Source organism: Triturus cristatus, chromosome 3_2, assembly GCF_964204655.1.
Source record: "Triturus cristatus chromosome 3_2, aTriCri1.1, whole genome shotgun sequence".
Lineage (NCBI taxonomy): Eukaryota > Metazoa > Chordata > Amphibia > Caudata > Salamandridae > Triturus > Triturus cristatus.
In genome coordinates, this window is record NC_140584.1 from 404,888,807 (window position 1) to 404,901,260 (window position 12,454).

The 12,454-nt window shown below is 41.0% G+C and overlaps 1 protein-coding gene across 8 annotated transcripts in view; it reads right to left on the reverse strand.

Annotated features, from left to right (window-relative positions):
• Positions 1-12,454, reverse strand: part of THRAP3 (thyroid hormone receptor associated protein 3) — a 257,145-nt gene that overhangs the window by 81,798 nt on the left and 162,893 nt on the right. For all 8 annotated transcript variants that reach the window (XM_085647945.1, XM_085647942.1, XM_085647943.1 and 5 more), the window contains 3 exons: positions 7,861-8,589; positions 5,735-5,907; positions 4,899-5,010 (listed from right to left, as the gene is read on the reverse strand). In XM_085647945.1, coding sequence (XP_085504071.1) covers positions 4,899-5,010; positions 5,735-5,907; positions 7,861-8,589 — 1,014 coding nt within the window. The remainder of the gene's footprint in view (positions 1-4,898; positions 5,011-5,734; positions 5,908-7,860; positions 8,590-12,454) is intronic.

Below are 12,454 nucleotides of genomic sequence, written 5' to 3' on the forward strand. Positions count from 1 at the left end.
TAGGAAGTTTTGGAGGCTGCTGCAGAGGGAACACTTGTGGACTGGCCTGCCCACTGGCCACCAGGCCCACGGGGCTGGGTCCCAGGTCCCCGGCTAGGCAGCTTGCGCCAGCCTGTGGCCCTGTGTGGAACGTGGTGGGGCACCCCTTCTGTAGCCATGAAAGGGGCAAAAAGCAGGGCACAGACTGAGGTGGTAGCGAGGCCCAAGGATCTGGCTGTAGCCCTAGCGTTGTTGAAACGCTCGAGCGCGTTGTCTGCCTTGTCGCCAAACAGGCGACAGCCATCAATGGGCATGTCCAAAAGGGTCGATTGGACATCCCCGGAGAAGCAAGTGGACCTCAGTCAGGGGTAGCGTCTCAGAGCGACCGATGTAGAAATCGGCCTGCCCAGTGAGTCGGAGGTGTCCAGCCCACAGAGGATGGCGAAATTTGCTGCGTCTCTATTCTCAACAAGCGCACAGGAGAGTACAGTCCAGGCCTCCTTCGGGCACTGTGCCACATGGAGTGGGAATAACAGCTCGAGAGACATGCAATGTTCACGGACAGCCGTCCTAAGCTGGTGGAAGAAAACATCTTCCCAAGGTGGTCCAGCTTCTTGGATTCCCAATCTGGGGGGAGCAAAAGGGAATGAGGCTTGGACCACCAAGCTCTCAGGGGTAGGATGCTAAGAGAGGAAAAGTGGGTCGCCCGGAGCCAGGCAGTGGTGTTGGGCAATCATCCTGTCCACAAGGGCCCCTGTGCTGGGCTTGGACAAGTGCCCAGTAGTATGTCCGTGAGGGCTTCATTTAAAGGCAGCAGGGTCTCCGAAGCTGCTGCTGCCAACTTAAGCACCTCAGTCAGGAAGTTAGTCCTGACTGCCACCGTAGGAAGCTCAAGGCCTCAGTCGCCCTACGCAACACCACAGCGTAGGAGGCAACCTCCTCTGTAGCCACGGTCACGGGAGAAAGCATACCAGGGTCTGGGGAGGTGCCAAGACCACTGGCTTCACCCAACTCCTCTCCAGTCCAGCTCCTCTAGCTGGTCTGCACACGGGTCAACAGATCCCTCCAGTCCTCATCCTCACCTGGCTGCCACTCAGGGCGAAAAGAAATGCCAGGGATGAACAACGGTACAAAAGTACCCCCCAGCGCCAGTACCAGCGTCGGTCGACGCCGATCCGGCTCCATGTCCATAGAGGGGGAGGCCAGGGTAGACGCCGACCGTGGACACAACTGGCACTGATCCGGACCAAGGCCTGGATCCCTGTGGCGCCGAGGCCGAAGTTGCCTGCATCAGAGGCCTAGAGCCCCCAGCTGAATGCATGAGGCCTGAAGACGCGCCGGTAGAGTCGGGCTGTCCAACGATGGAGTGGAGAACTTCGTAAAATGCACAAAGCTGGGCAGGGGACGCTCCGACTCTCGGGAAGGGAGGAAAGGTCTGAGCCGTACCAGCTAGCTCCGCGGGTGGAGCTGAAGGACTACAACCTTACGGGTCCCGCGTCGCTTGACGGAAGGGGAGAAGGCAAAGAGTGACAGTGCTTCTTCGCCTTTTTCTTGTGCTTGGTCTTACACGAAGATGAAGACTTCAACGATGAGTGGTCGGGGTGGTGACTACGACAGGTCCCGCGACCTCCCTCTCAACAGGGACCTAGAGCGGCATGGAGCAGACTGCCAGGACCCCAGAAGCTTTCAGGACCGCTCCTGCAAAGACCTCTGGTTCATTGCCCGACAGTCAGAGCACTACTTAAGGTCGTGGTTGCACAAAGAGGATATTGTTAAATGAAGACTGTTTGACAAATAATTTAAAGATGAGGCAATTTGGTAGACTAAGAAGTTCATGTTTAAGACATTAGAGGTTGACAATGCTTAAGCCCTCTTGATAGCAAATAGCTTGACTCAGGGTGCATCTTGGAAGTCCAGAAATACAAGGACAATCTTGCAGTGTCTTGCTAAAATATGTCCCAGTTAGAAAAAGGAAGAAATTACTGCTTTAAGATCCTGCTAACCAAAGCGGAAGAGACCAGCCATTGAAAATATTTAAGAAGGAAGCTACTTAGCTGAAGTCCCAGTTTTCCGTCAGAGGAGTGTAGGACTCTGAGCAATTATAAAATACATACATTATTCAGAAACCAAAATCGATACCTTAGTTCTGGCAGCATATTAGTAAGCAATATTGGTCAAATTCTGCTTTTATTAATCAAATTATACTTTAAAAAGTTACGAGGTAAAGAAAAGTGATAAGAAATACAAACCTTTTTAAAAGAAAAATGAGGAAAGGCCAATGTAGTTAGAGCAGCTGAAGACATTGGAAAACAAACTGATTCTTTAAAGAAGCATATACCACTGGTATACCATAATGCCCCATCAGTGAGTTTCTTAATTCCTTTTGCACAGAGTTGCATGATCTTGTCAGCACAAAGATTCTCTTTTCTACCATGACAGAAGAGGGAGATTTAATTGGTTCCTATGGAGAATTACAGGTAAGTAATTTTCCCTTCGTCTTGGTGTATCGCTCTGATAAGCTTTGCAAAATAAGCAAGACCATCCCATGGAAATATGTGTTAGAAGTAAGGAGAAAAAAACCTTTTCCCCAAGCAGGTTCTCCTGAGAGATCTGATCTACTTGAGGGTTCACTCAAGTAAGTTCAAGTCAATAATGCCTCGAGTGGACCAACATACAAGCAGCTGCTCTGCAAATGTGCAGTGTGTGTGCAGTGCAGTGTGCAGATATTTATATAGCGCAAATCACCAAGCGGTCTCTAAGCGCTTGCTTAGGGAACCCGTCCTGGTATTCCCCTGTGAGATAACCCAGCAGGGCATCCACAAGGTGATAGCCAGGCATCCCACCACGAGGGGCCATAGTGTGATACTTCTCAACAGATTAGTTGCAGTTTCACCCATGGTCGAGTGAGTTCTGGGTTTATCCATTAGAGATTTGTTATTTTGCAGAAAACTAAAGATAGAAGACACTATCCACCTAGAAACTGCTTATTTTGAACTGCAATCAGATTTTTTTTTTTTCAAACTGGAATTCGGTCAATATGGACAGATAGTGACAAAATGCGTTATGTGAAGAAAAACTAGTAATGTTATACTTTTATTAATGTGCTTTGGGGTGTCTATTTAGTGCTCTTTACCATCTGAGATTCCCTTGAAGGAGAAAAGCATTTTTACAGTTTAGTTTAATTTTTCACTATGCTTTGGTAAACTTTTCCTTGGCTATCTTGCATTATAAAATACTAGCAGCTCCTTCTGTGGTTACATTGAGAATTATTTTTGCCTGCAGTATTTAGCAAGGTTCAATATTCTAAAAGCCCATTTACAGTGTCTGGAAAAGGCTGCATCAGGGCTAGTTCTACTCCTTGATCCAAAATACTATTTATCTCAGACTAGGACATCAATGCTACTGCTCCTGGTGCACAAGAATGCAGTATTTAAACCTCTGAACTGTTCAAGGTAAATCTACGATGACAGTTCTCCATCAGTAAAGAAGACATTCACACTGGTAAATTAGTGCTTAAAAAAAATCTTGGATAAAAGTACTTACAGTGAAAGATAAAAGATGGAAAAGTTGTCATTACCCAATCTCTCTACACAATCTCTGGTTGAATGCAGGGAAACAGAGAACAAGTCACCCTATTTAGACTATGTATTAATGGATTAAGAGCTTCAGGCTTATAAAATAAAAGCTGCATCACTGTTTAAGTGAACGGAAATGGTTAACTTTCTTCACAGGACTAGAGAACTTAGGTTTATGATACATTTTGAATTCTGATTTATTGAAGTTGTCACGGGCTACTGAAGAAAGGCTCTCAATCACTTTGTCGATCGCTTCCTATCATCATACTAGAACTTGCTTCCATATTCACCTTACACCTGAAACACTTACTTCTCTGCTTTATTTTCAGAGATGGCAGAGACGGTAAATATCAGTCATTGCATGGATTAATCTCCCGCTCTACACATGAAAGGTTCCTAACATCCTAGCCTTTATAAACAAACTGAGTGGTGCTTGCTGGATTAAAAGTAGTCCGAAAAAAAGCTTTATCAAAATGTTATCAATTGCTATGTAACCATAAAACGTACACAGCTGAACACTGACCTTTTACACCATGAAGACTGCCTACCAGATAGATATATACTTAATCAAAACTCTTGCCTGTAATGCTAGATACATTTGAAAATGAAATTAAAAAGGGTCACACGTTCAAAGATATCTACAGGAAAAGCTAATGTAAATATTAGTCTTGATATAGTAATTTTATGGCTGAATACCCAACAGAGCTCAGTATTCTGATTCAATTATTTCACTAATAATTGCAACGTTTATTAGTTTGGAATTAGTCAGTGACAAATCTAAGATCATGGTTTCAGGCAGCGAACATCTGAGTGGAAAACACATTCTGAAAATTCATCATCCGGGACCACTCTGAGGAAACGTAAAATGTCACGACAACTTAATAAAGTAGTTGCCCAAGCCAGACATCAACCAAAAGAAAGTAACGTGCCATTCACGTCAAAGTCCAACTTGTTTTTTTCTTTTTTTTTTTTTTTAACACCTGTGAAAGTTAAGTTTCCACCCACTGTTGTACACTCCATCATACCGTGCTGTACACTCAAAACAACTAATACTGCTGAGCATCTGCCACCTCAGAGTTACACATTTAGCACACATGCATCACTTTGTGGAAGGAGTGTGAACATTAAGTTTCACCCCAATGTACATTGGGGGAGGGAATAATATAAACATCTTCATTACAGTTCCATGTCTTGGAATCTGAAGAAAAAAAACAATATGCCAAAATTTGAAAAAATGCATGCAAATAAATCTTTACAACAGATGTCGAAACCTAAAAAAGACAACACAACAAATGAGCGATTTATGCAAATTAAAAATGTACCATTGAAAGCATGGAATTCTACCTGTGTATTTCTGGGCTCTTCTTGCTTTTTGTTGGTTCCTGGTCAGCTCCTTTCTTTAAGTACTTTGTAAACCGTTCATTCAGAGTCATTCCCCCGGGACCAAAATGATGCTCTGTTGATTTTATTTAGGGGAGAAACACCACCCAGTTAATTTAATTTATGTTTCAGAAGGGCAGCCTCAAAGAGAGGAACAAACTGTGTCTGAAAGGGATTCAAGAGGTAAAAAAAAATACTGTAGGAAAAACAGCTTAGTCCAACAATCAAATGTATTTAACTTTGAAAACTGTCAAAAGTAAATGTTGTCAATCGGCTTGCATAGAGACAGTCTGCTATACTATCAAAGAAATGCATGTTTTGTTACAGAAGATTTTTAAAGTTTGCATTGTCCAGTGAGTGCAACTTCCCTACTGCATTTAAATACTACAGGCTAAAACAAAAGTTTATCATTCGACGGACTAAACCAGGTGACCCAAGAACATCATAGATATGAACCCCTTTCAGTGACAGCAGGCATCCAAGTAAAAGAACAAATTAAAGTTACGCGGCCATAATAAATTGTGTGGAGCAGGATGGTCAATGGCAGCCTCCATTTTAAACATCATAAATAAAATGGTTTACGGACTCCTACACGAGCAAAAGGTGTTGTGAATGCGAAGACAGTATACTAAAAGTGCAGAAGCTGCGATGTCAAGAGCCGAAAGTGGCACAAATTGGGAAGTCTGGGTATAAGAACCCTTGGATATTTTCTATGCGAATGTATGCTCATATTTTTTCTTATTGAGGATTTGCCTTGACTGACGTGCCTACTGGTGTCGGAACAGATTTTTGAAATCTACCTTTTACATGGTGTACGATGGTCACTATATGCTGAGCAAACAGCTCGGAAGGACTGCGCTGAGGTTGCGCCGACTGTATGTGCTGAAAAATGGAACGGAAATCCGCTTCCTTTTTGTTGGTATGAACCAGATCCCGAGAAAGTTTGCGCTCATGAGCCAACATACCACTGGGCCTGCAAGACGAAGCATATTTTGAAAAAATTATTTAAAAAAGTAACACGCCCAAGTACAATATACATTTTACAATCTGTAAACGCAATCTTTTCAAAGTAGTTCTATGGTATACAACATTATGTAAGCCTACATGCATTACTAAAAAAACTTTTTGCAACCGATTCAGAACACTAGCTTTGATAAGCACCACCTGTTGAACGAAGTAGATTTTTACAGGCCACTAATGCCAAGTAAGCTTAGGTAATAAGTGCCTTTTTATGGTGGGACATTCTAGCAACTTTTTGCTCACAATGAAAAAGGGACCCTTTCGAATACTGCCTGAATTATTATCAAGACAGACTTTTGTGGCTGAACACAGAAATGGTAAAATCTTAAGTAGTTTGTATAGCCCTATCTACCATAATCACCTAAACCAATATTCACAGGACTAATTTCTGAAACCTGCAGTGAGCAGGAAGTGCTGCGGTACTAGATGCACTTCAGGACAATGTCGACTCTCAAATGGCCCCTGGCTGGAAAAATGGTCACCCTGAAAGCTGTTCACAATTCCCAAGCACCCTACCCCTGTTGACTTAAACAGGAACTCAGAATTATGCCAGAAGCAAACAGTTTAGGACTGAACTTAACACCTCAAGACAAACCAGCCAAAATGTCAAATGGTAACTCAGTTGTTGCCCCAACTAAGTAGTAGTTCATAAACACTATATAAATGCATTTTATGCTACTACTCAAATATATATTCATGGTGCAGGGAAAAAAGTAAGTCACAATTTTTCAAACATGCCATTACTAAAATATTTTGGAGATTAGCTGCACAGAAACATAGCAGCATGATTTATAGGTTAACAGTAAACCCCGAGATAGGTAGTTAAGGGGTAAAAACACAACATGCAACACTGCATTTGCATAAAATTCCCATAAAAGGGAGTGACTTGCAGCAAAGGTCAGCCACGTTATGCTTAATTTCTTGTCAAAAACTACATTTGCGAGCTGCGACGCATTGCACGACAGCGATAAGCTACACCAACTAAAAAGGCTTTTTGAAAACGGTTAAGAAGGTACACAGTCATTTATATTTAAATGGATTTTGTGAAAATGTCCAAACTACGAAAATATCTAAAAACTCAATTACTTGATTATGTGTTCTGCTAGGACAGTCAGTTACAGGGATGCATAATTACTGTTTTACTAGCATTCTCCAGTGGAAAATGCTTTTATCCATGCCCTATCCCCAAGTATTAGGGAACAGTTTTAAAGATTAAACAACGTGTCCTGGGTTAAGGCATTTCCTCAAAACTTTCTGGCTTCATATCAGACATTTCCTTCAATTTTTAATTCAGACACTGGTCTGTTAACACATCCTTGTGTGTGGTGGTTGCTAAAATACACAATGTTTTCTAGACTCAGTTCAATAAATTACCAGTGACTGTTTTAATAAGCACTTAATTCACTCAGATTTATAGTCAGCTTGGTTGTTGGAACAGGTGTTTTTGCTGAGGCACTGCTCTTGGGATTTCACTACATCTGCTGCCCATTTAGTCTAGCCAGTGGGTTTTGCGTTGCTGCTTCTAAACCAGTTACATAGATTTGCATGCTTTAATATCAATCTCTCGAAAACAGTCTGCGAGACCAATCAATAAATGCCTCCCTTATGTGCCTTTGCTTCCTTTAAATTCCTCTTGAATTTTATACTGGCAAACATTCTTGTTGTATGGGCCATTTCCCTGTTCTCTCAATGGACTTCTTGCTGCTCTTGACTTCTTTACCTCGTGCTTTTCTCCCACGGTCAACTTGTAGCTAGAAAAGCAAACCGCACCTTTTTCTCTTTTTAAACATGTCCACATTTTTTTTTTTTTTTTAAACAAAACTGTACCTTTAAATTATATGCACTATGAAGCAGTGCATAATACATACAATTTAATAAATATATGCAAGGTAATGAGAATATTTACCGTGCAAGATCCTCGTCAAAGGAATCAATTCGGATGCTTGATCCAGTCTCCCGGCTAATGCAAAAGGTTGATTTTGCAAACGCCATATCCCGAGCAGCCCCTTTTTCCCGCTCTCGGACCTCAGAAGCCTTCCTTGGAGGGGAGGGAGCATTCTTCTCTTGCACCGCTTTGAAACCGGTCACTCGGAAATTCTTATCTGGCACTGAAGCTTTCTGAGCCTGCTCAGCCCTTTTGGCGGTAGCTCGTTCCTCTTTCTTAGACCGCTCTGGGGGAAATAAGTCTTCATCCTCATCATCATCATCATCGATTTCCTCAGACTTCCTTTGTTTATCTTTTGGGAACTTGATCTCCTCCCATTTACCTGGGTCATAAGGGTCCAGATTTTTATTGGATGAAGCAAAGGCTTTTGATAAGGGTTTTGCATCATTATCAAAGTCGGAATCTTTTCGACTCCTAACTGGAACTTTTTTATCCAGGTCATCTGCATCATCTTTTGCATAACGTTTCTCCTTGTGAAATTCTGCCATCTTGATCTTGTCAAAATCCTCCCGCGTTTTATACCTTTTTGGCGACTGGCTACTGCGGTAAGCTTTTTCCAGTTCGTTCATGGCAAAGTCACTGGGGCTACCACGATCCTTCATTTTCTCCAGGCTGCTCATTTTAGACTCCTTGTCCTTTCCAGTATCGCGGTCCAGGTCAGATGCCTTGGTCTTCAGATCCTCCAAATATCTGTTTGCAAATGGAAAACAGGTTTAAGCAAAATTCCTTGGATCCTGCAGATCAGGAGTAGAACAGCATTTTGTAACATTTTTAGAATTCACAATGATTAGGAAAGAACAAATGGTTGATAATCCTTGGAGAGGTTTCTCCGATTGCATCCTCTGGCATAGTTATATTTGAAATTTGTGGTAGTCTGAATATTTAGCTAGTGGATAAAGTTGAAACTGACTAGTTCACTTAACTAGATGATTGATGAAATTAAAATGAAACTACAGGTTCTACGTTCACTCCCAGAAAATTGCATTTCAAGCAAAAAGGTTAAAGGATCGAGTGAATAATGTTGAGATGTTTGGTTTATAAAATGTAATCACATTTACTTAAGATAGACAATGCTGTACACCAGTATTTAAATGTGCAGACTGAACGTCCAACTTTGGAAAAGCTAAACGGAAGATGGCAAAGAGGAAGGCCCAGGAAATTATAAAACCAGACGTGGCCCAATAGTGTAAATATTATTACCTTAACTACAAGGCTAGAATGACAGTCTTTGACAAGTACAATCAAGCAATATGGTTACCAGACACTGTATTTTTCCTCCAACAAAAGATACAGAAGAATATTAGGCTAGTTAAACATTTTTACTCCGTTTTTTAGAATGAGCCAAAGCAAAGTAAAAATTTTAATTCAGGTAAACAAAATGTATAAAACAGGTTTAAAATCGCTTATAGCTTTACAAACACCATATGAGACTAAACTGGACATCGATCAGAAGATGTCTTAGCCCAACAGATGTTAAAGAAAGGTAACCGAAAACTGCTGCAATCTAAATGGCCTGTCTTATCAGTTTGTCAGCAATACTTCAAATGATGCAACCATGGGTTCAAATTATTTTAACTCTACACATGTCCAGGTAAGAACAGTTTGTTTAAAAAAACATAGATAAACACGTTCCTGCCACCAGAAATGCATTCCAAATGCAGGGACACCATCTCTGAAAGATTAAAAGGTTCCTCCACAAGGAATGAATTCTTGCCATAGGAAAATGTTACTATCCGCTATCACAAAAGTGTTGCACAGCAACTAAAAAAAGTAAATGCATCTTTAAATTTACTTTTAATTAGGACCTTACACACCAGTGGTTGAGGTCATTCAAGCCAGAAACAAACTTTAAACATAGGTATGATAAAATGTAGTATTACTGAAACCGACAGGTGCACAAACTTAACACTCAAAGATAAAAATGGGGCAGAAAACTTAGTGCAAAAGCTATTACAATCATTCTACTTACCACAAGTGAGCTTCCAATTAAGCATTGAAACCAGGCGGACATTTTTTGGATTTATCAAACTTTTCAGCCACTTTAGAAATATGCAGTCAGTCAATTTGTATTTTCCTATTTCTCTAATCACCAGAGAACTCTCCTTTGGAGCGTTTTGCTTTAAACTCACAAAACGTCTTAAAGGCTATTTCAAAAGTTGATGCAAGTCTCCTAGAAGATTTAAACATCTCTGCACACTGTAAAATAAAACAATACGCATTCAGGAAACATGATTTCAAGTTGGTTAGGGGTAAAGATGAGCGGTGGATTGGTTACCGTGGCTGATTTTTTACTTTACGACTTTCCGTCGGTATATTTTTTTCCTATTTCCTGTGACTTGAAATTGTCCATGTTTTTCCCAGGATTTCAGAACAGTGTCTCCGATCTGATTATATATTTTAACACTTTCCTTCAGGGAGAAGATGGTCATCAGACGTAAAGGCTGTGTACTTTCTTCCTAATTTCACAACCATCATTTTATTGAAAAGATCTAGCAAAATAAAAGTTGTTTTGGTTACCAGTATACATGTCAACTCTTTTTCCATGCTTAAAATTAAAAAAATATATTTGACTGACGTCCTGATACATTAGGGGCACAGCCCTGCAAATTCAGCGTCTTGAAATTATTTGCAAGACTTAGGATCCAAAATAACAAGACGTGAAATTGGAGGACTTTGCAGGCACACAACAAATGTCACAATCGTTTAATGTTATAAATGAAGTGTCCCAATTTTTGTACATTATAACAAAACAAACAGCACATTTACTTCAACCGATATATATAGTTGGCACAAACCTTAAATACCATGATGTCTGAAAACAAAACTAACATAGAAAATTGAACCTTATTGTACTGCATTTAAATCATTTTTGGTTACCAGTCATAAAATGGATACTCTAATAATGCAATAATTACAAGCATAAAATCTTAAAAACCGCCGATTTAGGGCTGATGCTTGATAACTGAACAATTGTAAGTGAAGTAGTTTGGTATTTGGTCCACCTATGACCAACTAATGAGTAACAACCACTTTCCCGGAAAGTCAATATTCATAATAAGAATTTTGGCCCAAGATCATTTTTAAAACCTCCCCAAGTCACTTTCCCTGAAAGCTCCAAACGAAATACTAACTCAATGTAAATATATAAAGCAGAGCACCCAAACCAGCTTTCTCACCCATACTTCCGTATGTTTAAAATGTAAAGGGGAAAAGCCAAATTCCTCTTTTCGATTCAGTTTTCTGTGCTGCACAAGCTTTTCACTCTTGACAAAGCCTGCAGACCAAAAGCAGTATTCCATTTGAAATTGTCGCTCGTAAGCATGCAAAAAGGTACACATTGTGTGGAGAAGCAAAATGCTCTCCAGGTATGGGCACGGTACAGGCACTTATTCCGGGATGAGCCTCACTCTTAAGGAATCTTTCAATTGGGAACACAGGAGTATAAAAGATAATAAAAAAGTAGGGTATGAGAGGGTCTAGTAAACCACAGCACATAACTGCCAATAGGTGTTACCTCATCGGATGCATGCAAGTTAATGCATGCAAGAACGGATGGACGGAAAATCAACTGGCTGTGTAACCGTGTGCAATAGGTAGTGTGAGTGATTACTAAAGAGGTGCTACAGACATGACAGAAGGTACGTAGTAGAGGGTTAAAGAAGATAAGTAAATGGTGAAGTGAGCAAGCTAAGCAGGGGTAATGACATCATGGTGGGAGGGCTTGGGTGGTGACTGGGCGACCAGGAGAGGTGGACATATGTGTGAACGGTTAATGGGTGTTTAACAATGACAGTTTACCTTGGTCAAAATGGAAACATGTAAAAGCACATGGCAAGGTCCTCAATACTCTACAGCCTTGGTCAACACATGGAGATGGAATTAACAACTGGATGAATGACTACCCACAATGGTTCGATAGCATTAAACAGTTCCCTGAACAGCCAAGGTCCCCGACATCAGCTGAAACTAACATGGAGCTACCTAAAAAGCACAAATGAGCAAGAATGAAAAGACCAGAGCTTTGCCAGTTACCACAGTAAGTCCTGCAAAAATGAGGGAAAGAGATTCAGTATGAAGATGCAATAAGTCTTCAGGCATGAATAATAAGAACAAGATTGAAAACAAGGACCCTCCAGAAGACAGCTGGCGAAGAGTAACCAAAACTCCCCAATTGGGTGACTGTAGAGTGCAAAAAATCCCTATTCAGAGAAAAAAGTAGATGAAGTGTAAAAGTGAGTACCACGCGGAGCAGCAAAAGAAAACAGTGAAGGGCAAGGGTACAAGGTCTCAAAAAGGAACATTCAACACCCATAAGTCTTTCTCCATGACAGACTGCCACAAAGAAGGGACAGTGTTAGAGAAGTGAATGGAGCACAGTGTCAGTACTAAGGACAACACGCTAATGGGACAGAATGGAAAGAAAGCAAAATGCATTAAGACACACTACCCCAAAATAAAATCCTTTATCAAATAAAAACTGCAAAAACATAACCCACCCTAGTTGTCTCTACACCAGAAACACCAAGTATGGCCTACACAAGAGTGCACAATAAGT